This window comes from Aquarana catesbeiana, linkage group LG09 (assembly GCF_042186555.1).
Source record: "Aquarana catesbeiana isolate 2022-GZ linkage group LG09, ASM4218655v1, whole genome shotgun sequence".
NCBI classification, from domain to species: Eukaryota; Metazoa; Chordata; class Amphibia; order Anura; family Ranidae; genus Aquarana; species Aquarana catesbeiana.
This window is the reverse complement of record NC_133332.1, coordinates 55,766,990-55,793,252: the sequence shown is the minus strand read 5'-3', so window position 1 is coordinate 55,793,252 and position 26,263 is coordinate 55,766,990. Positions and strand designations below refer to the sequence as shown.

General features: G+C 44.1%; 1 protein-coding gene across 3 annotated transcripts in view; it reads right to left on the bottom strand.

Annotated features, from left to right (window-relative positions):
• Nucleotides 1–21,215, bottom strand: part of EGLN2 (egl-9 family hypoxia inducible factor 2) — a 66,191-nt gene extending 44,976 nt beyond the window's left edge. Inside the window, exons 1-2 of one of the 3 annotated variants that reach the window (XM_073598548.1) lie at nt 20,983–21,215; nt 18,094–19,270 (exon numbers count right to left, since the gene is read on the bottom strand). In XM_073598548.1, the coding sequence (XP_073454649.1) occupies nt 18,094–19,083 (990 nt within the window). In that variant the 5' untranslated portion in view covers nt 19,084–19,270; nt 20,983–21,215. The other 2 variants (XM_073598550.1, XM_073598549.1) reach the window with 2 other exon arrangements.
• Between the last annotated feature and the right edge of the window lie 5,048 nt (nt 21,216–26,263).

Sequence of the window (26,263 nt, the reverse complement as noted above, 5' to 3'; positions counted from 1 at the left end):
CCACCATTAGCATAACCAGATACTACTTTTGTATACACAAAAGCATCCCACCTTATATTACCAATTATAGCAAGCTTAGCCTGTCACGTTTCAACCCTATATCTTCCTGTGACCGATGTCACGCTAGGAAAACGTTAGCATGTGAACAGATAGTAACTAATTCTGTGCGCACCTTTCAAATTAAATTAGGTGGCTCTCACAAGCGGCCATTTAGCAGTTGCATTGAGCAAATTAATTCCATCCGTGCGACTGTTGTTGTGTGCTTAGTCTCAGGGGTCATCAATGTCACGTAGAATCCTCCTGACAATCCAGTTTTACGAGATGGATGATCTGCGAGTTCTTGGGAATATTTCGGATGTGTAAACCTTGAGGGTTAAATAACCACTTCCAGAAAACTTCAACAACTCTTGATTGTAAACAGTATACAAAACCAGTAGACGTTTAAGAAATCCTGACCGCTGACCACTAGATCTTAGGATGGCCCCACAGAGTCCAAAATAAGCAAGATAAATCACAGGTTTAAAATAATTTGTGATGATTGTGCATTGTAAAGCCTAAAAGGACCAAAAAACACGGCATGCTGATACTTACTTGTAATGATAAAGCTTGCCATACACTAGTAGAGAAAATTCATACTAAAATTCCCAGTATATCCAATGATTTGACGCACATCATTCTAAAGTACTTCAAAATTTCGTTTACCTTTCATTTTGGAATCAACGGACTTTGCCCGAATGAAAACCACATTAATGCCGCATACACACAGTCGGACTTTTCATCTACAAAAGTCCAACAGCTCGTCCGACAGACTTTCGACAGACTTTCTAACGACCAGACTTGCCTACACACGATCACACCAAAGTCCGACGGATTCGTACGTGATGACGTACACCGGACTAAAATAAGGAAGTTGATAGCCAGTAGCCAATAGCTACCCTAGCGTTAGTTTTTGTCCGTCGGACTAGCATACAGACGAGCGGATTTCTGGGTCCGGCGGAGTTATGACGTAAAGATTTGAAGCATGTTCCAAATCTAAAGTCCGTCAGATTTGCAACTGGAAAAGTCCGCTGAAGGTCCGGTGAAGCCCACACACGATCTGATTGTTCGCTGGATTTGGTCCGTCGGCGTCCGTCAGACAAGTCCAGTCGAAAAGTCCGACCGTGTGTACGCGGCATAACTGTTAGAAGATTGTTCAAGAAACTTTTTTTTATCCTGCTCCTTCGAAATTTCTTGTCACTGCGGTCACAGCACTGTGTTGTGATCAAGGCTTGTCAGCTGAAACGCGTGAGCCCCTGTATATTTTTACTCACTTTTTTATGCACCAATAAAAGAAGCAACAAGAACATTTGGAGTTGTCGGCTCTATTCTTTGTATACATGTATGTGTGTCATCTCTGGGAAGATTCACCCTCACCATTTGTCTTGGTGATCACTGTCATGTCACTTAGGGGAAAATTCCAAATGTTGAGTTGTTACCAAAAACAGCAACAGAGGGTAAATGTTATTCTGGGGACACTTGTTCCAGTAATAACAATGTGATGCAGGTGGTAAAAACAAGTGATTTGGCTGCGTTTCTACCCCCCCCCCCCCCCCCCCAACCACCCAATGAAAGCCTAACATGGACCCAGAGGGAAGGTGGTTGCGATGTTTGCTTTGCGGTTATGGCAAATTTAACTTAGCTTGTCGAGTTTGACAGGCGGCACCTCCTGTCAGACTCAGCCATTGATAACAATAGGACTGTACTGCACAAAACACAGGCATTCAGGAGACGGCATATTGCCTCTTGAATTACCTACTCTATCCTAAAATCATATTTTTTAGTTGTTTAACTGCAGGGCTTTTAACAAACTTTGAAGCAGATTCCTTTGGTTATACTGAAGAAATAGCTGATTGTTTCTCCGTATCAACATGGAGAATGTGAATGGAAGTGGTTCCATCACTATCAATCAGCTGCTGCACTTGCAGAGTTCTAATGAGAATATTGCAGGGTCTGCATCCCTTTAGATGCGATTTCCCTTTGGGAGTATCTCAACAAAAATGACATTTTTGTTGCAGGGGATACTCAATATCTGAGTTGTATCTTAGTGCTGACTTCTGGGAAAATCAGTGAGCCAATCACACAAGCAGGAAATTACATTTCTGGGAGGGCATTCTTTATACCTTCTGTGTACAGAATTCTTCCAGGTTGCCATATTACATTTTTTACAGAAAGTTACAGAGCTGCAGATTGAAAACAAAGGGTCATTTTTCAATTATAATATGACTCGTGTAGCAATTTTATTAGGCTATATAATTTATTTTTTTTTCCCCCACCAAAGCGGGGTTACCCTTTGAGGCATTTTTATAGCACCAACAATTTACACATTGTACATTCACATCAGTCCCTGCCCCCATGGAGCTTACACTCTAAGGTCCCTATATCTCACGTGCATGCATTACACAAACTATGGCAGTTTAGACAGGAGCCAATTAACCTACCAGCATGTCCCTGGAGTGTGCGAGAGAACTGCAGTACCCGGGGGAAAGACACGCAAGCACAGGGAAAACATGCAAACTCCATGCAGGTATACAGGTAGTGCTGTGGTTGGGATTTGAACAGGGACCCCAATGCAAGACAGAAATGTTAACCACTAAGCCACTGTGCTGCCCAAAATGGCTTTAAATATTGTTTAAATTTACCGAACAAGATATACATTTAATATAGTGCTTTGACACTTACTATGAAAGAAAAAAAAAAAAAGGAAGCCAAAATCTCCCTTTAAGAAACAGCATGCAGCAAAGCGCCATGACACCGCCAGTACAACAGGACTATTCTCCTGCTCTTCAGCATACTTGGTCTTGTATAAACAGGGACATAGATAAGTATCACTTACAAGGGTTGTACGGTAGTAACTGTTTCAATGGATGAACTGAATTAAAGAATGTGTTATCATACAATATCTAGAGAGATCCTTAGGACTCGGAACAAGTACAAACACTTTGGGAAAAGCCAATAAGAAAAGAGGTTGCCAATGCCAAACCCACCTTCCGAAGCAATGTACAAGCCTAAACTGTATCTAAACCCAGATTTAGGGCCGACACAACTAAATCGATTAATCAACAACTAATCGATTATGAAAATAGTTGTAATCGGTCAGTCAATTATCGATTAATCGGTCAGCCAATTAGTTGGCCTGCATACAGAATGCATTATTTATATTTAATGTATTATTTACTTACATATCTGGAAATACAGTGCAGCATACATACAGCTCAATACACCGTCCATACATGTCAGTAAGTGCCTGAGAACTTGTGAATGTGTGAGGAGCAATGCCTCATGGGACATGTAGTCCTGATCAGGACTGGGAAGTGAGCGGTTCTAAAAGGCAGAAGTTTTTTTTTTTTACCTTGCTATAGGGGCGCGCTATATTACACTGTACACTGTATGAAAATTCCTTTGACCAAGAAGTTTTCTATTCTGCTACTTAGTTTTCACCCACAGTGATGGGAAAATTCAAACATCGATTTGACCCCACTAACGATTAGAAAATCGAACGAATGTTCTTAAATTTTTTTTTGTTTGTTTGAAGGAAGACATTGTTTTTGTATGGCTGGCATAAGTGACAGCAAGCGCAGGCAGCTTTTATCACCTGCCTATGACAAGGGAGTGTGTCATACATATTATTATATTACAGTTCTGTCTGAAAAACAGACTTTAATTTTTTTTTTTCTTTAAATAAAAAAATTGATCTCGGAGTCTGATGATATTTACCAGATTCAACCTCTTATGCCCCATACACACGGTCGGATTTTCCGATGGAAAATGTGTGATAGGACCTTGTTGTCGGAAATTCCGACCGTGTGTAGGCTCCATCACACATTTTCCATCGGATTTTCCGACACACAAAGTTTGAGAGCAGGATATAAAATTTTCCGACAACAAAATCCGTTGTCGGAAATTCCGATCGTGTGTACACAAATCCGACGGACAAAGTGCCACGCATGCTCAGAATAAATCAAGAGATGAAAGCTATTGGCCACTGCCCTGTTTATAGTCCCGACGTACGTGTTTTACGTCACCACGTTTAGAGCGATTGGATTTTCCGACAACTTTGTGTGACCGTGTGTATGCAAGACAAGTTTGAGCCAACATCCGTCGGAAAAAATCCTAGGATTTTGTTGTCGGAATGTCCGAACAAAGTCCGACCGTGTGTACGGGGCATTAGAGTGTATACATTTATATCTCTTCTGTCTGTTATTCTCAGAGTGGATTACAGATTTTGCTCCCTAACCATATAGTTGGTTATTTATATTTACCACTGCATAGCGATATTTATGAATAAATTGCCTTTTTTTTAACTTTACATAATAACTAAATTATACACCACTCTTTTTTCTAAGGCTATTATCCGATCAATCGAAACAATAATCGGTCAACTAATCGATTATAAAAGTAATCATTAGTTGCAGCCCTACCCAGATAATAAAAAAAATATATATATCCAACCTTGTTTTTATGTAGGCCATTTACTTACCTTCTGATACCTGGCTAAAAAAACTCCCAGAGATAGCATCCTCCTGTCCTGCCTTGTTGCTAGGACGTTGCTAAGACACTCCCAGCTGTTACTGCTCACCCCCAATATCACAGGAGCAAGCGCTCAAACCCACGCACATGTGTAATCTACTATCTTACTGAGCTCAGAGTTACTGCTACAGGTGAGAAAGAGTGCGTGCAAACATATTTAAAGAGGAAGTAAAGCCTCTGAAAAAAAAAAAATACACCCTGCAAGACAAAGGCATAATGAGCTAGTATGCATAGCATACTAGCTCATTATGAATTACTTACCTGAGATCGAAGCCCCCCGCATCGGCCCTCGTTCACCTCCTCCGATGGCGCCATCTATCCCGGAGTTGATCGCTGTTAGAAACGGCACACTCAGTGCGCCTGCGCCCGATGTCTACGGAGCATGCGCCGTAAACATCGGTGCCGCTATTTCTGCAAATATCTCCTAAACCTTTTAGGTTTGGGAGATATTTCTTGCACCTACAGTTAAGCCTTAATCTAGGTTTACCTGCAGGTTAAAGTGGTTGTAATGGGTTTACAACCACTTTAAATAGGCTAGGAGTGTCTTAGCAACATCCTAGCAACATAGCAGGACAGGATACTAAACATTTTGATGCTATGGTGAAACCATATCTAATCTCTAATTGTGTCAAACTGTTACTCTGTGCCAATGTTGAATACATAAATACATTATTAATAACAATGTATCTTCTTATGATAGTCCAAACAATATATCCAGTGTTCCACTGCAATTTAATGCTCTATAAATAATTATCAAATAAGTGTCCAAAAACAAGATGAGTCTTCCTGAATCTTCACAGATCCTCAAAAACCGTGCCTTACATGAATTCACCACAGTGCTCCCCCATTAGAAATGCGCTTACCTTAAAGCAGAGTTCCACCCAAAAGTGGAACTTCCGCTCATCTGATTGCTCCTTCCCTCCGGTGTCACATTTGGCACCTTTCAGGGGGGAGGGGGGTGCAGATACCTGTCTACTACAGGTATTTGCACCCACCTCCTGGAGTCACGCCCCTTCCCGCACACCCCCCCCCCCCCCCCCCGCTGTCTCCTGGGAACCACACAGGTCCCAGGAGATAGCGGGGACCACTTAGGACGTGCAGCACGACTCGCGCATGCGCAGTAGAGAACCAGGAAGTGAAGCTGCAATGCTTCACTTCCCGATTCCCTCACAGATTATGGCGGCGGCAGCAGCCGAGCGATTGATCAGCTTCAGCTGCCGACATCGCTGGACTCCAGGACAGGTAAGTGTCCATTTATTAAAAGTCAGCAGCTGCAGTATTTGTAGCTGCTGGCTTATAATCTTTTTTTTTTTAGGTGGACTCCCTCTTTAAGCACTTAAGGACCGAGCCTCTTTCTGAGATTTGTTATTTACAAGTTAAAAACAGTTTTTTTTGCTAGAAAATTACTTAGAACCCCCAAACATTATACATTTTTTTTCTAACACCCTAGAGAATAAAATGGCGGTCGTTGCAATACTTTCTGTCACACCATATTTGCGCAGCGGTCTTACAAGCGCACTTTTTTTGGAAAAAATACACTTTTTTGAATTAAAAAAATAAGACAACAGTAAAAAGCCCAATTTTTTTATATTGTGAAAGATAATTTTACGCCGAGTAATTTGATACCCAACATGTCACGCTTCAAAATTGCTCCCGCTCGTGGAATGGCGACAAACTTTTACCATTAAAAATCTCCATAGGCGACGATTAAAATTCTACAGGTTGCATGTCTTGAGTTACAGAGGAGGTCTAGGGGCACATGTGTGGTTTAAACACAGTTTTCATATGCATTTTCATCAGGGAGACTTTCTGTTCGGTTTCTGCACCAGAGACAACAGGAAGTAAAAAAAAATCTTCCAAAAAAAAAAAGGAGAAAACCCACTTTTGCTGACTGTCAAATAAAAAGTCCCATTTGGCGATATCCCCTTTTCTCTGCTGACAATTGTAAAACTTTCTGTTCCCTCTCATGACATGTCCTGGAGTCCTTTCGGGTAGAAAGCAGGGTTGACTATGCCCATTCTGGATACATACAGTGCCTTGAAAAAGCATTTATACCCCTTGAAATTTTCCACATTTTGTCATGTTACAACCAAAAACGTAAATGTATTTTATTGGGATTTTATGTGATAAACCAACACAAAGTGGCACATAATTGTGAAGTGGAAGGAAAATGATAAATGGTTTTCATTTTTTTTTTTTACACATAAACATCTAAAAAGTGTGGCGTGCATTTGTATTCAGCCCCCTTTACTCTGATACCCCTAACTAAAATCTAGTGGAACCAATTGCCTTCAGAAGTCACCTAATTAGTAAATAAAGTCTGTTCTGTGAAGCCCTCAGGAGGTTTCTTAGTGAACAAACAGTATCATGAAGGCCAAGGAACACACCAGACAGCTCAGGGATAAAGTTGTGGAGAAGTTTAAAGCAGGGTTAGGTTATAAAAAATATCCCAAGCTTTGAACATCTCACGGAGCACTGTTCAATCCATCATCCGAAAATGGGAAGAGTATGGCACAACTGCAAACCTACCAAGACATGGCCGTCCACCTAAACTGACAGGCTGGGCAAGGAGAGGATTAATCAGAGAAGCAGCCAAGAGGCCCATGATAACTCTGGAGGAGCTGCAGAGATCCACAGCTCAAGTGGGAGAATCTGTCCACAGGACAACTATTAGTCATGTACTCCACAAATCTGGCCTTTATGGATGAAAGAAAGCCATTAGAAGTCCTGCTTGCAGTTTGTGAGAAGCCATGTGGAGGACACAGCAAACATGTGGAAGAAGTTGCTCTGGTCAGATGAGACAAAAATTAAACTTTTTGGCCTAAAAGCAAAATGGCGGAAACCTAACACTGCCCATTACCCTGAACACACCATCCCCACCGTGAAACATGGTGGTGGCAGCATCATGTTGCGGGGATGCTTTTCTTCAGCAGGGACAGGGAAGAGTTGATGGGAAGATGGATGGAGCCAAACACAGGGCAATCTTAGAAGAAAAACAGTTAAGAGTCTGCAAAAGACTTGAGACTGGGGTGAAGGTTCATCTTCCAGCAGGACAACAACCCTAATCGTACAGCCAGAGCTACAATGGAATGGTTTAGATCAAAGCATATTCATGTGTAATGCCGTGTAAACACGACCGGAATTTTCGATAGCAAAGGTCCGACGGAACGAATCCGCCAGACAATTCGATCGTGTGTGGGCTTCATCAGACCTTTGCTGTCGAAAAATCAGACGGACTTTAGAAATAGAACATGTTTCAAATCTTTCCGACGGACTCGAGTCCGGTCGAAAAATCAGTTCGTCTGTATGCTAGTCCGACGGATGAACAACGACGCTAGTGCAGCTATTGACTACTGGCTATGAACTTCCTTATTCTAGTCCGGTCGTATGTCATCACGTTCGAATCAGTCGGACTTTGGTGTGATCGTGTGTAAGCAAGTCCGTTGCGTCAGAACTCCGTCGGAACTCCGTCAAAAAGTCCTCGGAGTTCAGTCCGTCGAAAGTCCGCTCGTGTGTACACGGCATTAGAATGGTCCAGTCAAAGTCCAGACCTAAATCCAATTGAGAATCTGTGGCAAGACTTGAAAATTGCTGTTCACAGATGCTCTCCATTCAATCTGACAGAGCTTGAGCTATTTTTCAAAGAAGAATGGGCAAACATGTCACTCTCTAGATGTGCAAAGCTGGTAGAGACATCCCCAAATATGCATGCCACACTTTTAAGATATTTGAAGACCATTCGTCATTTTCCTTCCACTTCACAATTATGTGCCACTTTATTTTGGTCTATTACATAAAATCCCAATAAAATACATTTACATTTTTGGTTGTAACATGACAAAATGTGGAATACTTCAAGGGGTATGAATACTTTTTCAAGGCATTGTATGGCAATAAACACCCTGATAGAGGTTCTAACCCATCTTCACTTTACCCAAAACTAGAAAATAAGATAGAGCTGCACTGGAAGAACTTTAGATGAAGGTCTTGCTCTTGGGGTCATGATCCCAACAAAAACATCCTTTACGGGAAATCTGAAACATTCCATAGTGAGCAGTAGGGAGGACAGACAAGGTGTAGACGGCCTGCAGCTGTCAGTGTATACAGCTAATACACTCATCACACAAGCATTTCTATTACTGTGTATGAAACTAGAATGTTTGGTTCTCATCCATGACCAGTTCAGACAAAGATCTGACAGAGATGTCATTGGCTTTGCTAGAGGAAAACAACGGAGAGATCCTACAAAATTATCTGACATCCTCCCTACCGTTCCAAACTCTTCTCCTGACTGCTGAATGGAGAGTACAGAGATTTCCGAGCCGCTCAGAAAATTCCTACAACCGATATGTAGAGTAGGCCTGAAACAACTAATCGACAACTAATCGAACATGAAATTAATCGATGACTATTTTCATAATCGATTAATCGGCCAGTAACATAATGGGGTTAAAAAAAACTATAATGAGCCCTTTATAGTACAAAAAGAGCAAATAATCGCTACTGTAAATATTACTTTCACAGTTCTACAGTAAAAAAATGAACCCCTTACAGTAGTGAGTTCTTCTTTTTGTACTATAAAGTAGAGCTGGGCGATTTTCTCCAAAAAAAAAAAAAAAAAAAACTCGATTCACATCGATTTTTTTTCTTTTTTTGATGGACACCGCGCCGGTCCTAAGGAGTTGCAGGCAGGAGTTTTTAGGTGAGGCCTAGTCCGCGGCGCCTCACGGACTAGGCTGAAGCCGCGGCCTCACCTAAAAACTCCTGCCTGCAAATCGATTCAAATTTTCAGCAAATCGATTTTTTTTTAGATTTTTTTTGACACCGCGCCGGTCCTGGTGGAAAAAAAAAAAAATCTAAAAAAAATCGATTTGCTGAAATTTTGAATCGATTTGACCTCTCAACTCGATTCAAGATTCCAATCAATTTTTTCCCCAGCCCTACTATAAAGGGTTCATTTTAGTTTTTTTTTAGCCCCATTATTTTACTAAACGTCTTAGACCTGGTTCACATCTACGTGTTTTTTTGGTGATTTTTGCAGAAACACACTACAGTTCATTTAACATGGTATCCTATGGGACATGTTCGCTTCTATGCTTTTTTTTTTTTGTCCGCTGCGTATTTGGAAAGGGTCAGGGACTTTTTTCAACGCAAAACGGTGCTTTTTTGGTTCAACATACTTTAATGGAGAAGCTACAGAAAAGCATGTAGTGTGTTTTTGCAGCAATTTGTTTTTTTTTTTATCTGCCCAACAACAAATTGACCAAAAAAAAAAGCATTAAAAAAAAAAATGCAAAAGCGCAAATCATGTTTTCAAAAATCAAAACGCACAGCAAAAAGCACTACAGAAACAGATCAAAAGCAAACTGCATAGGATTGTACCGAGCCTTATGCTGGCCACACCGATCAATTTTCAGACGAGAATATTCAGACGAAAAATCTTTGTACATTCGCTGAATGAAAGAATGTTGTTTGAAAAGTTCACTTGCTTTTAACATTCTGTTTTAAAATTAATGTAATTTCTGAATGAAAACCACATACACTGTCTAAAAAAATTTTTGACCAAGAAGTTTTCTATTTCTAAATTTTCCCATAACTGTGCTTGAAAACAAAACGTCAATTTGACCCCACTAATGATTAGAAAATCAAAGTTCTTAAAATTCCAATTTTTTTTTTTGAAGGAAGGCATTGTTTTTGTATGGCCAGCATATAATATATTAAGGCTACTTTCACTCGGAGGCACTTTACAGGCGCTACAGCACTAAAAATAGCGCCTGTAAAGAGCCTCTCCTGTCTCCGCAGTGTGAAAGCCCGAGGACCACTGGAGGGGCGTGCTTGCAGGACGGTAATAAAAGTCCGTCCTGCAAGCCGCATCTTTGAAAACAATGGGGCAGAGCCGATAAATCGCCGGCAGTTTTAACCCTTTTTCGGCCACTAGCGGTGGTTAAAACCGAATAGCGCCGCTAAAACGACAGTAAAGCAGTGCTAAAAATAACACCGATTTACCTCTGCGCCCGTCCCTTTGTGAAAGTAGCCTTATGCCGCGTACACACGATCGGACATTGATCGGACATTCCGACAACAAAATCCATGGATTTTTTTCCGACGGATGTTGGTTCAAACTTGCCTTGCATACACACGGTCACACAAAGTTGGTCGGAAATTCCGAACGTCAAGAACGCGGTGACGTACAACACGTACGACGGAAAAATGAAGTTCAATAGCCAGTACTGCTTTTCTGCTTGATTCTGAGCATGCGTGGCACTTTGTGCATCGGAATTATGTATACAGGATCGGAATTTGCGCAAACGGATTTTGTTGTCGGAAAATTTGAGAACCAGATCTCAAATTTTGTGTGATGGAAATTCCGATGGAAAATGTCCGGTGGAGCCTACACACGGTCGGAATTTCCGACAACAAGCTCCGATCGCACATTTTATGTTAGAAAGTCCGACCATGTGTACGGGGCATTACAGTTCTGTTTGAAAATCTGCAAAACGCTCTTAATCAATGGCTGAGAGCGGTGACTGGAGACCGGGGAGGGGGGGGGGTTCCCTTTGTCAGAACACAATAGCTCAGCAGGTGAAATTGCTGTACTAACATCAGATTCTTTTGTTCAACCTGCTGGGTTGCATATAAAAAAAATAAAACTAGTAGTGTGTACGAGACTTTAGGTCTTCTCCGTGAAGTTGAGTCTCATTAACACTTCATTCTTGATAACAACTGCCCATCTAAAGCCACCCTTGGCCTGTCCTTGCTGTGACAGTCACTTACGTCTTTAGCACGGAGTTGGGTCTCATTAAAACATCATTCTTGTTAACATCTACTAATCTAAGCCTGCCCCTGGCCTTTTTCTGCTGTTAGGTTAGAGTTGGGTCTCACTAAAACTTAGCTCTTGGTAACACGTGCCCACCTATGGCCAACCTTGGCCTAGCCTTGCTGTTACCAGGAATGAAGTTTTAGTGAGACCCAACTCCATGGTGAAGATCTAAGTGACTTAAGGCATCTCCACGAAGTTGTATCTCATTAACACTTCATTCTTGGTAATATTTGCCCATTTATGGTCACCCTTAGCCTGTCCTTCTGCTACAGTCACTTAGGTCTTCAGCACAGAGTTGGGTCTCACCAAAACATCATTCTTGTTAACATCTACTAATCAAAGCCTGCCCCTGGCCTGTTTCTGCTGTTACAGTCACTTAGGTCTTCCCCATAGAGTTGAGCCTCCCCAAAACTTGGTTTTGGTAACATATGCCCACCTATGGCCAACCTTGGCCTGTCCCTGCTGTTACCAGGAATGAAGTGTTAGTGAGGCCTAACCTCATGGTGAAGATCTAAGTGACTTAGTAAAACCCAACTTCATGGAGAAGACCTAACACTTTGTTCTTTGTAACATCCGACCATCTAAAGCCATCCTTAGCCTGTCCATCCTGTGACAGTCACTTAGGTCTTCGCCACAGAGTTGGGTCTCACTAAAACGTCATTCTTGGTAACATCCGATCATCTAATGCTGCCCCTGGTCTTTCTGTTGTTAGTCACTTTAGGTCGTCACCATACAGTTGAACCTCACTAAAACTTTGTTCTTAGTAACATGTGCCTAACCATGACCAACCATGGTTCCTGCTGTGACAGAAACAGTGTTAGCGAGACCCAACTCCATCGTGAAGACCTAAGTCACTTAAGTGTTCACCATGGAGCTGGGCCTTATTAACACTTCAATCTTGGTAACCTCTGCCCATCTATGGTAACCCTTAGCCTATCCTGCTGTTACAGTCACTTAGCTTGTCACTATGATGTTATTGATTGACACCGAAGATGCAAATACGACAAATATTTGACAACACGATTGCAGATGTATCTATTGTGAATGGAATGTGTGTTAGGCTCCATTCACACCTGGGCGTTTTGTAGCTTAAAGCCTAAAGCTACAAAACGCTGGAGGGGAAAAAAAAATCATCTATTCTCTATGGAGATGGTTCACTTCTCCACTCCAAAACACCTGAAGCTCAAACAAGTTCTAGAACTTTTTTTTTTTTTTTTTTTTTTTTTTTTAGGCAGATTTGGGCGTTTTTCTGCTTTTTACATTGGTGACCTTTTGACCTGTACAAAATCGCGGCAAAAGCTCCAATATGTTATGTCCTACACATTCCTCCCTACTGCGCTCCTGCAACGATCATATATCTGCCAGCACAACTGAGCCACACAGAAATACGTGACATTTAAGCTCAGTAAGCTTTGCTCTACTTATTAAACATGATCACGTTGACACAGCCCTATGGCCCAGTGGAGATGAGGCAAACAAATATCACCTGGGTCCACCCCCTGCCTGCATGACACAGCCATGGACTACAGGACACAGGGGCTGACTTACTAAAACTGGAGAGTGCTAAATCTGGTGCAGCTTCCAGTTTTTTGTTTTTTTTTATCAAAAGCCTAATGGAACAAGCTAAAGTTAAGCTGGCCATACATTATACAATTTCCTTATTCAATTTCCTTTAGATTTACCTTCAACTATGTAGTACAAGGGCCTGCCTGATCGGATACGAATTGAAAGTGTTTAGGTTTGACCTCATATTACATGGTTTTTGGTAAATCTAGAGGGAAATTGTACAAGAGAATTGTATAATGTATGGCCAGCCTTAGAAGCCGATTGGCTACCACGCACAGCTGCACCAGATTTTGAACTTTACATTTATAGTAAATCAACCCCACAGAGTCCTTCCTTCTCATGACAGACTGCATGCTCTGAAGACAAGAAAATGACTGAGCACGGAGAAATAAATAGTGCATTGTTAAAAAAAATAAAGCAAAAGCAAAGATGTAACAAAACAAAAAAAACATTAAAAAAAATATATATTTTAAAGTATTATTATTATTAATATACAGGATTTATATAGCACCAACAGTTTGCGCAGCGCTTTACAACTTGAGGGTAGACAGTACGAATACAATACACTTTAATACAGTAGGAATCAGAGGGCCCTGCTCCTTAGAGCTTACAATCTAAGAGGGAAGGTCAAGAGATACAAAAGGTAATAACTGTGGGGGATGTGCTGATGGAGAAGATAAATGTACAGTTGTTAGGTGGGGGCCAGATAGGTTTCTCTGAAGAGATACATTTTTAGGGATCGTCTGAAAGTGGATAAAGTAGAAGAAAAACAGACAGATTGGGGTGGAGCAGGGATATGCAATTAGCGGATCTCCAGCTGTTTCAGAACTACAAGTCCCACGAGGCATAGCAACACTCTGACAGCCACAAGCATGACACCCAGAGGCAGAGGCATTATGGGACTTGTAGTTGTGCAACAGCTGGAGGTACGCTAATTGCATATCCCTGGGGTAGAGCATTCCAGAGGATGCGAGATGGCTCTAGAAGTCCTGAAGTCAAGCATGGGATGAGGTGACAAGGGAGTTTGAGAGCAGGAGATCTTGGGAGGAGCGAAGGGAACGATTATTTTGGTATTTTGAGACTAGGTTAGCGATGTAGCTGGGGGCCAGATTGTGAATGGCTTTGTAATAGGGGTGCAACGGATCGTCACCGATCCATGATCCGAACGGTTCAGCCTGTTCGGATCCGCACACACGCGCTCCGCCGCCTTGGCCTTAGGAAAGGCCGCGGCTTCGGCCTAGCTCCGAAGTGGCGGCCATCTTGGTACACCCGACAGCGGCCTAGGTGAGCGGCGCTCTGACGTCATCATCACCCGCCTCAAGCAAGCAGAAAATTGTAGGGGAGATGTGTGGAGATGTGAATATTACAGTGGGGGGAGATGTGGATATTACAGTGGGGGGAGATGTGGATATTACAGTGGGGGGAGATGACGTGGATATTACAGTGGGGGGAGATGACGTGGATATTACAGTGGGGGGAGATGACGTGGATATTACTGTGGGGGAGATGACGTGGATATTACTGTGGGGGAGATGACGTGGATATTACTGTGGGGGAGATGACGTGGATATTACTGTGGGGGAGATGACGTGGATATTACTGTGGGGGAGATGACGTGGATATTACAGTGGGGGAGATGACGTGGATATTACTGTGGGGGAGATGACGTGGATATTACTGTGGGGGAGATGACGTGGATATTACTGTGGGGGAGATGACGTGGATATTACTGTGGGGGAGATGACGTGGATATTACTGTGGGGGAGATGACGTGGATATTACAGTGGGGGAGATGACGTGGATATTACAGTGGGGGAGATGACGTGGATATTACTGTGGGGGAGATGACGTGGATATTACTGTGGGGGAGATGACGTGGATATTACAGTGGGGGAGATGACGTGGATATTACAGTGGGGGAGATGACGTGGATATTACTGTGGGGGAGATGACGTGGATATTACTGTGGGGGAGATGACGTGGATATTACTGTGGGGGAGATGACGTGGATATTACAGTGGGGGAGATGACGTGGATATTACAGTGGGGAGGTGACGTGGATAATATATTACAGCAGTGGGGGAGATTGTGGATATTACAGTGGGGAGATTGTGGATATTACAGTGGGGAGATTGTGGATATTACAGTGGGGAGATTGTGGATATTACAGTGGGGACTATATGGTGGTGGAATTTTGTAAATTCAATAATTATTTTTTTTTGTTGATCTGAAAATGATCCGATCCGTGACTCCTGATCCGAGGAACGATCCGAACCGTGAGTTGTTTGATCCGTTGCACCCCTACTTTGTAAGTTATAGTTAGTATCTTGAATTTAATTAGTTGGCTGAATGGCAGCGAATGGAGGGATTGGCAGAGGGGTATAGTAGGCGCTGAGCGGTTTGTGAGGTGGCAGCAGTGTTCATGATGGACTGAAGTGGGGATAGCCTATTTAGAGGTAAGCCAATGAGGAGGGAATTGCAGTAGTCGAGGTGGGAGATGACCAGGGAGTGGATTAGAAGCTTTGTGGTGACATTGGTTAGGAAGGGGCGTATCTTGGAGATGCTGCGGAGGTTGAGGCGGCAAATTTTGGATAGCAATAGGATGTGGGGCCGAAAGCTTAGTTCAAAGTCCAGGATTACACCTAGGACCTTGGCGTGGGGGGACAAGTTGATAGTTCAGCCGTTCATATTGACAGAGAAATCAGGGGAAGTGGCAACTGAGGGAGGAAATATCATGAGCTTGGTTTTGCATAGTTTGAGGAAGAGATGTGACATCCAGGCTGATATGTCTGTTAGCAAGTTGGTAATGTGTGAGGAGACAGATGGAGAGAGCTGGACAGTGGAGAGATAGATTTGGGCGTCATCAGCGTATAGATGATATTGAAAGCCATAGGAGGCAATCAACTGACCCAAGGAGGTGTTGTAAATTGAGAAAAGGAGAGGTCCAAGAACAGAACCTCAGGGGACCCCAACGGAGAAAGGAAGAGGAGAGGAGGAAGTAGAGTTGTAAGTGACACTGAAGGAGCGGTGGGATAGGTAGGATGAGAACCAGCGAAGAGTACAGTCACGGAGACCAAAGAAGTGGAGTTTATTGAGGAGGAGGGGGTGGTCCACTGTGTCAAAGGCAGCAGAGAGATCCAGGAGAAGTAGTACAGAATAGTGTCTGCTGGTTTTAGCCGTTAGTAGGTCATTTGATAGTTTAAGGAGAGCAGTTTCCATGGGGTGTTGAGGGCGAAACCTGGACTGAAGGGGATCAAGAAATTTGTTCATGGTCAGATAGTAGCTCAGTTGGTTGTAGACCAGTTTTTCAAGAAGTTTGGAGGAGAAGGCGAGTAAGGAGATGGGACCTAGGTTGTTAAGATTGGTGGGGTCCTGTGAGGGCTGTATGGGGGTGGCTAGCGTGTTTTAGAGAGTTTGGGAAAATGCCACAAGAGAGGGAGAGGTTGAAAATGTGAGTTAGAGAGTTTAGAATCGAGTCAGAGGATGAGCGTAGCATTTGCGAGGGAGCAGGATCCAGGGGGCAGGTGGTTAGATGAGTGTTAGATAAAAGTTTAGCAACCTCATTAATACTAGCAGGGTTGAATGAGGGAAGTAATGATTGTATCTGTGGACATGGGGTGTTGCGTGGGGGAGGTTTCTGCACGTTGGAGATCTCATGAATTGAATCAATCTTATTTTTGAAGTGATTGGCGATCTCCTGGGCAGTGAGTGAGTTAAGAGGGTGGAGGCAGTGGAGGACAGAATAGAGTGTTAAAGGTAGAGAAGAGATGACGTGGACTGGATGAGAAGGTGTTAACGAGTGTGATGAAGTAGGTCCGTTTGGCAGTGTGGAGGGCAGGAATAGTATTTTAGAAGAGCAGATTTATATTGTGTGAAGTCTTCCTGGAACTTAGTCTTATGCCACAGACACTCAAGAGCACAGATACGTTTCTGAGACTTCTGGTGTCGTCTGTTTGCCAGAGTTGTAGCAGTCGGGGCCTAATTCTGCGTGTAGTGAGGGGGCAAGCTCGTCTAGGGAGGAAAACAGTGAGCTGTTGTAGATTAGAGTGGCTAGGTTGGGGCAGGACAGGGGTGAGATTTTGTCATAGAGGTGATCAGTAGCAGAGTAGAGAAGAGAAGGGTTGAGGTGGCTATGGTTTCTACGTATAAAGTAAAGTATATAACCAAAGTATCAAAAAAACAAAAATTTGTGTTCATAATCCATTTTAAAAAACAGTCTATAAAAAGCGTTTGTTGCCACATTTTGAGATCTAAGTTCCCAATATGCTCCCTGATTTTCTCATCAGCAGAATAAAAAAAATATATATTGATCGCGATAATCAAGTAACATTTGGTTAAGAAAGCGGTACCGGAAAGTTCACAAAATCTTTTACGGTGCTTTAAAAAATTTTCAAGCATGCTGGAAAACATCTGTCACTTCAAAAGTCAGAAGAGTTGTTTCAAGAAAACAGAATTGGGTTGATCTACTAACACTGGAGCGTACCAAATCTGGTGCAGCTCTGCATTGTAGCCGATCAGCTTCGAACTTCACCTTGTTCAATTAAACTTTGATAATACAACCTGGAAGCGGATTGGTTTCTATGCAGAGCTGCACCAGATTTTGCACTCTCCAGTTTTAGTAAATAATCCCCCAATGTGTCATAGTGCTAACACTGGTTCTGATTCATCTAACTCACTTAGGAAGCGCTAAATATTGTTCAAGGGATGCTAAAATGGTCTCTTACTCAATTACACCGTATGTCATTAAAGCATGCCCCAAGTGCTATCTATCAATTTTTAAGGTCCATGTCATAAGAAAAGTATGGAGGCTGCCACTGCTGCCCTCTCCTTTGAGAATGCAAATTTTCTGGCTGACATGCTGATGCTTTGGCTTCAGAGGCAAAAGGTATGGGGGTCAGAGGTATTGAAGCCAGACAGCTAATATTTTCACAAGATGGCCAGTAATGGCAGCCAACGCGTTTTTCTGATGGCAGAGCCAGGTTATGGGTTAATACAGCTTTATAACTGCACGATTACAAAAACCACAATTACAAAAGATCGGCATGTCTATGGTCATACATATTAATCTACAGCTGTGTCAGTACCTGCAATGAAAACGCATGCTTAGGAGGAACATTAAGAGGCGGTGGTATTTTGCTCACCTTGGTTCGGCCATTAATAATGTAGCTGCCCAGTTTTCCACTACAGTGCATGATAACCTGGTCTATCCTGGACATGAGGATCCCAATGTTCTCACACCCAGGCTCCTTCCCTTCCACCCAGGCGATCTGGTCACCACGAATGTTTTTGGATGGTATGGTCCTCTGACTGACCAGCTGTCCGTCCCGAAACTTCCCACTGCGGTTAAGTAATTCCACCTCGTCCAGGACACGTGAGCCCAAAGCTTCCCCTAAAAAGTGGTCCTTGACACAAATACCGTAGTAAGTCATACATGGGACTATATAATCGAAGGCCATTTTTTGGGGAGTGACCACCAAATTATTGTTCGTAGCCGTTTTGGAGTTATTAGGCCCCTCTCGCCTGCACGTAAGGTCTTGAGGGGTCTGAGTATCGGTGTGTACCTCGTTTTTACGCCTCTTGCCCTCCATGGGAGGGAAAACAGAAGGTCCGCTTTCTGGTGCCATCACCATAACTGTATTCTCTGCTAACCCACTGCCAGTCCATTTCCTTTTAATGGGCACCGCATCCCTTCGCCCATTCACCACGACTTCTTGGCAACTGCTGCCACCTTCCAAGTCCCTTGAATAAGACCCTGCTATGTCTCTATTAACTATGGTGGCCGACCTGGCCATTGGCATTTCTCCATTGGGTGTCACCCGAGCCCTCACTGGAGCCACCGTGCATGATGCCAAAAGTGCTTCTTCCTCAGCTTCGGCACACAGGTTCTCAGCAGCAGTCTTCTCCGGGATGGTTAAGGGGCGCAGGTGGCATCTTTTGCCCCCATTCAACACGCTGATGGTGGAGTGAACATCTGGAAGCGGGTGAGATGCTTTCACGGTGACTTGTGGGTATCTGTCAACCCCCATCCTGACACACGGCAGAGCGGACAACGTGCTGGAGTTCCCCTGGTCTTGGTTGGATGGCTTGACTTCACTCTTTACAGGATGACCCAGCTGATGCACTCTATCCATGTCAGTGTCAGCATGTCCCCTGCACGTAGCACACGTCCTGGCCCCATCATTCACAGGGTAGTGCAGGTCACAGCACCAGCCAGCAGGGGTAGGGCACTCATTCTATTCTTCAGCTGACAAGTAGCACTCCTCTCTGCACTCCTCTCCTCCGCAGTGACAGGCGATCAAGTCAAAGCACAACTTTCTCCTAGAGAAGACAAACAGAGTGGTGTGGTTAACACTCCTCCAGCCCCAGCTAACACGCCCTGCCTGCTATCTGAGGCTGATGCAGCATCTATAGAACCTACGCACCCTCCCGAACTACTTATAACTCTAATCCTCTGCAATATGCCAGGGATGCTTCTGCAGGACTCTGGGTATCAGGGACATCTGGCAGTGCCAGGCAGATGCAGAGCCTCCTGTTTGCCATGGAGAAAATAAGCCATCGGCACGAGGCTCTGCGCCGCAGCCAATCCAGAAAGTCCCTGCCATGGTCAGCTTAGGTGACTTACCGAGACAGCGGAGCGACGTCCTCAGTGTGCCCAGACACTGACACCCAGGGCTGTCTGCAGGCTGTCTGGAGCCCCCACCCTGCTGAATGTATGTGTGCTCCTAAATGTATAGAATGCCCAGGAGAGGGCAGAGCAATGATGTGCATGGCTGACAATGCATGTCTGTGTGCTACACTCAGTGTAGGAGAGGGCAGAGATGCAGCATTACCTGTGCCCTTTGCACCCTACCTCTGTGCCCACCTGTGCCCACCCTGCGCCATCATGTGCTCTCTGCACCTTACCTTGTGTCCACCCTTTTACTGTACCTGCTGTGCTCCCTCCCCCTCGTATTGTGCCCACCCTGCCGTTGTGTCCACCTGTGCTCTAAGCACCTTATCTTGTGCGCACCTCTCCACCATGCCCTCTCCACCTTAACTGGTACCACCCTCCCCCTGTGCCCTCTGCACTTTATCCTGTGCCCACCTGTGCTCTCTCCCCCTGCACATGGGCCCACCCTACCCCTGTGAGCTCTTCAACTTACCCTGTGCCCACCCTGCCCCTTTAGCCTTCTGGGCTCTCTCCACCTTATCCTATGCCCACATATGCTCTCTGAACCTTACCCTGTGCCCTCTTTCACCTTAATCTATGCCTACCCTACCCCTGTGCCCACCTGTGCCCTCTCCTTTCTCTGTGCTCTCTCCTTCCCCTATGCCCACCTGTGCTCTCTCCTTACCCTGTGCCCACCTGTGCTCTCTCCTTTCCCTGTGCCCACCTGTGCTCTCTCCTTCTGTGCCCACCTGTGCTCTCTCCTTCTCCTGTGTCCCCCTGTGCTCTCTCCTTCTCCTGTGCCCACCTGTGCTCTCTCCTTCTCCTGTGCCCACCTGTGCTCTCTCCTTCTCCTGTGCCCACCTGTGCTCTCTCCTTCTGTGCCCACCTGTGCTCTCTCCTTCTCCTGTGTCCCCCTGTGCTCTCTCCTTCTCTGTGCCCACCTGTGCTCTCTCCTTCTCCTGTGCCCACCTGTGCTCTCTCCTTCTCCTGTGCCCACCTGTGCTCTCTCCTTCTCCTGTGCCCACCTGTGCTCTCTCCTTCTCCTGTGCCCACCTGTGCTCTCTCCTTCTCCTGTGCCCACCTGTGCTCTCTCCTTTCCCTGTGCCCACCTGTGCTCTCTGCTTCTCCTGTGCCCACCTGTGCGCTCTCCTTCCCCTATGCCCACCTGTGCTCTCTCCTTGCCCTATGCCCACCTGTGCTGTCTCTTTCTCCTGAGCCCACCCTGCCCCTGTACCCACCTGTGCTCTCTCCTCCTTATCCTGTGCCCAACCTACACTGTGCCTCCCCCACCTTACACTGTGCCCTCCTCAGCTTACACTGTGCCCACACTAGCCCTGTACCCACCCTGCCCTGTGTCTTCCCCACCTCACCCTGTACTCACCTGTGCCCTCCCCACCTCACCCTGTGCCCACTCCTGTCCCTGGTGCTCCCAGGGCTGGATGTGAGTGCTAGCTCCTGTGCCCAGGCTCTATAGGGCTCCCAGCGCTCGCCCCGTGCTCCTGCTGGCCATGCTCAGATCAGACATCCCCCTCCCGGCACGGAGCAGTCTGCTTGTGTAATAGTAGTGATGTGCCCCCTCCTCCTGGACCAAGTCTCCCCCTCCATAAGGCTTTGTGTCATATACACGTGCACCATGATCATGTGACAGAGGACAGGCCGCGCTGACGCATCGTGCCCGCTAGAGGGCGCCGGTAAGGAGCCGATCCCAGCAGCGAGTGACAGCGCTGATTGCAGACGTGATAGACGATGTGTGTCCCCGGAGGGGGTCGGCTCATCCTCCCCTATGATCTATACATCAGACAGGAGATCGGGGACAGTCTGCCGCTAGTAGAGATACATTGGGAGAGGGAACAGCCTGGAACACTCTGATATAAAGCTGCTTTCTATTTATATTCCCCCAAAACCATCCAGATTGCTCTTCCCTGTATGCAGCTGGCCATACACAGGCAGATGAGTGGCAAGGACAGGCAGCGGGGGATCTGGACGTATTTGGTTTGATGGCGCGCTGGTGGTGGCGGATGCAATGCATGCCCGTCAAAGGCGTTGCTGCCTTTTCTTTAGAGGTTGCATAAAATTGCACGCTAATGAGCGTATTCATCTCTCCGACGCGCTCCTTATTGCTTTCTCGTTAACCCCTACTCAGCCAGAGGTTCAGATCGCATGTAGGACCAGTTTTGCTTATAATGCGTATTTTTGTATGTGTTTTCCCATGCGTTTACTAAAGCTGACCGGCGTATTTATCATCCATCAATATGTGGTTTTAGCACGCCAATTTATTTTTCATGTTCGTATAAAAATTTATTTGAACGTTTCAGTAACTTCAAAACCACATTAATACATTCTGGATCCATCACAAAACACAATTGTAGTATAATTTACCTTTTAACATTAAAACGTCTTGACACGTGGCTTTGCTATGCTTTGGATCTGAGACCAGTAGAGGCAGGGCTTTTTTTCAGGGGGAACTTGGTTGGAACTCAGTTCCACCACCTCTGGCTCAGACCCTTTGGTGCCTGCTCAACACAATCACTTGTAAACACAGAGGTCTGGTTTCTGTGTTTACAAGTGACAGCTCTGCACTCTGTATGTAATGCAATCCTGATATTTAATGCCCATTTAAGACCCTCCTACTGTTTGTGAAATATGACCACCCCCACTATTTGATGTGATTTGGAGGGTGTGTGTGGGGGAAGGGGTTTTGGGTGGTCATGGTTGAGTTCCAGCATCTATTGTGAGGAAAAAAAGCCCTGAGTAGAGGTAAATCTGACTATAAGACCACATTATTAAGTTTCAGATATGTCACATATACAACTGTACTATAATTTACATTTTATCAATAAAAAGCCTTGACTTGCAACTTAGCTTAGGTTGGGATCTGGAACTGGTAGAGGTCACTTTGCCCAGGCTGGGGTCTGAGACCAGTAGAAGTTGCTTTGCCTAGGTTGGGATTTGCAACTAGTAGAGGTGAATTTGCCTAGGTTGGGATTTAAGACTAGTAGAGGTGACTTTGCCTAGGTTCAGATGAGAGACTGGTAGATTGAGCTTCGACTTGGTTGGGATCTTAGACTGGTAGATTGGGTTTTGCCTAGGTTGGGATCTGAGACTGGTAGAGGTGATTTTGCCTAAGTTGGGATCTGAGACCAGTAGAGGTAAATCTGACTACAAGACTACATTATTAAGTTTCATATATGTCACATATACAACTGTAATATAATTTACATTTTATCAATAAAAAGCCTTGACTTGCAACTTAGCTTAGGTTGGGATCTGGAACTGGTAGAGGTCACTTTGCCCAGGCTGGGGTCTGAGACCAGTAGAAGTTGCTTTGCCTAGGTTGGAATTTGCGACCAGTAGAGGTGATTTTGCCTAGGTTGGGATTCAAGACTAGTAGAGGTGACTTTGCCTAGGTTCAGATTTGAGACTGGTAGATTGGGCTTCGACTTGGTTGGGATCTTAGACTGGTAGATTGGGTTTTGCCTAGGTTGGGATCTGAGACTGGTAGAGGTGACTTTGCCTAGGTTGGGATCTGAGACCAGGAGAGGTAAATCTGACTACAAGACTACATTATTAAGTTTCAGATATGTCACATATACAACTGCAATATAATTTACATTTTATCAATAAAAGCCTTGACTTGTAACTTAGCTTAGGTTGGGATCTGGAACTGGTAGAGGTTACTTTGCCCAGGCTGGGGTCTGAGACCAGTAGAATTCGCTTTGCCTAGGTTGGGATTTGAGACTAGTAGATGTGAATTTGCCTAGGTTGGGATTCAAGACTAGTAGAGGTGACTTTGCCTAGGTTCAGATTTGAGACTGGTAGATTGGGCTTCGACTTGGTTGGGATCTTAGACTGGTAGATTGGGTTTTGCCTAGGTTGGGATCTGAGACTGGTAGAGGTGAATTTGTCCAAGCTTGGGTCAGAGACCAGTAGAAGTTGCTTTGCCTAGGTTGGGATTTGAGACTAGTAGATGTGACATTTCCTAGGTTGGGATCTGAGACTGGTAGAGGTGACTTTGCCTAGGTTGGGATCTGAGACCAGTAGAGGTAAATCTGACTACAAGACTACATTATTAAGTTTCAGATATGTCACATATACAACTGCACTATAATTTACATTTTATCAATAAAAGCCTTGACTTGTAACTTAGCTTAGGATGGGATCTGGAACTGGTAGAGGTGACTTTGCCCAGGCTGAGGTCTGAGACCAGTAGAAGTTGCTTTGCCTAGGTTGGGATTTGAGACTAGTAGATGTGACTTTGCCTAGGTTGGGATTTGAGACTAGTAGAGGTGAATTTGCCTAGTTTGGGATTCAAGACTAGTAGAGGTGACTTTGCCTAGGTTCAGATTTGAGACTGGTAGATTGGGCTTTCGACTTGGTTGGGATCTTAGACTGGTAGATTGGGTTTTGCCTAGGTTGGGATCTGAGACTGGTAGAGGTGACTTTGCGTAGGTTGGGATCTGAGTCTGGTAGATAGGACTTTGCCTAGGTTGGGATCTGAGACTGATAGATTGGGCTTTGCCTAGGTTGGGATCTGAGACCAGAAGAGGTAACTTTGCCTAGGTTGGGATCTGAGACCAGTAGAGGTTACTTTGCCATGTCTGGGATCAGAGACTGGTAGAGTTGACTTTGCATAGGCTGAGATCTGAGACCAGTAAAGGTTACTTTGCCTTGGTTGGGATCTGAGACTGGTAGAGGTGACTTTGCCTAGATTGGGATCTGAGACCAATAGACATGAATTTGCCTGGGTTGGAAGATGAGACCGGTAGTCTGAGACCAGACTACAACAATGTACCTTTTTAGTAACTCAGAAGGTGAGAGGCTGCAACAGGTGCTAATTTGTGTCAGATTTTTATGAAGGCACTAGGATTTAAGTGATCAAGTCATTTCAGCCTGCATCTCAATCCAGGAAGTACATGCTGATATTGGATGATGCCTAATGAAATATGATTTCATACTTATGGAAAGAAAAGAAGATGAAGGCATTGTCAGGAGCATTGTTTGAGAGTCAATTATGTGCGGAAAGATTTTGGTAAAATGGAACTAAAATAATTCTGGTAAATTGAATTGAACTATTGTCACTAAAGTTGAAAAAGGCATAGGGTTGGGACACAGGTATTCAACACATGAAACGCAACACAGTAAAACTGCAACGTGATGGAGCTTTTCTCTTTCATATAATTGTTATTCGAAAATTTTTCATCAATACAAAACAGAAAGGCCTTCATATTAAAAAAAAAAAAAAAAAAAATATATATATATATATATATATATATATATATATATATATATATATATATATATATGTATATATTTACCCTAAATAGAGCGAAAGGTAATACAATAGGTAACAAAACAAATTAATGGCCGACTCAGGTATGTGTCTGGCTAACAATTCCTGTAAAGTAGTAATCTCTGAAAACACCAGTTAGGCTATATTAAAACCTTAGCTAAAAAGTGATTTCTTACTGGACCAAGGCTTGTAATTTTCCTCTCACAAGATGTTCCAAGAGGTATAATAGTCCAATGCAAACAAAATATAAGATGAGATTAAAAGACAGTAAAAGGGAAGAAGGAGGGGGGGGGGGTGATAGTATGTTAGACCAAAGTAGACAAGAGGAAGATGTAGAAAAGGAGAAGGAAAGGAGGACAAAATGGGGACATGGGAAGGAACAGGACGATGGCCACATCATTTTTTTTTTTTAAAGGAAACAGCAAGTAGAGATATCCTAAAAGGGAGCCCCAAAGTGCATCCAGGAGTCCTCCAGGTAGGGAGAATATTATTTATATTATATCCAAAAGAGCTTTAATAAGTTTAACCTCTCAAATATGATAGTGTAACTTAAGTGTGGATGCTCCATGGGTCCGCCACCAGTGAGAGGCAATCATGCTTCTCGCAACTGTTAACACATGTAAGGTCCACCTTCTGCAGTGTTACCCCCGAAGGAGCCACTGGTTATGTCCTGTCCTCTGTTCTTACTGTGACTCCAATAAATTCCTCAGCACTACTGACACCTTAGGGTACCAATTTTAACAGAGGTAGGCTAGTGATTTTTCAACACCTTAGGGTCGCCCTGAAATTAAACTCGAGACTTTGTAGAAAATAACAGAGTATATTGTCAATTAATTATCAGATAGGACAAGGTATAATAGTAAAAAGTTTAACAGCATACACAATACACAGAGGGTTTCTTGAAATATTTACAGTATTGCAATAAACTCAAACCTGATTAGCTTAAACTGTAACTCTCCTCAATAAATAAGCAGAAATAGGCAACCAAGATAGGTACCATACACAGCTAGAGGCTAAGTTGCCAATTGGCTCTTGCAATGAGGGAAATAAGCCTAGGCCTTTTGTAAAAGAAGACTGCAGTGTAATGGTAGCGGCCCTCAATAGCAAGTGAACTAGGTACAGTTCTTGAAGCGGAGTTCCAGTCATTTTTGTGTTAATTAAAAATCAGAAGCTACAAAAAGTGTAGCTGGCAAGCTGCTGACTTTTAATAAACACACACTCACCTGTCCCAGGATCCAGCGATGCGGCCGCCTGAACAATCTATTCTCTCCCTCTCCTCTCCTCGGTGCAGGCATTACAACTGTGGGCACCCGGCTTTTACAGCTTGCGGTTTCACAGCCGGATGCGCACTGCGCATGTGTGATTTGAGCTG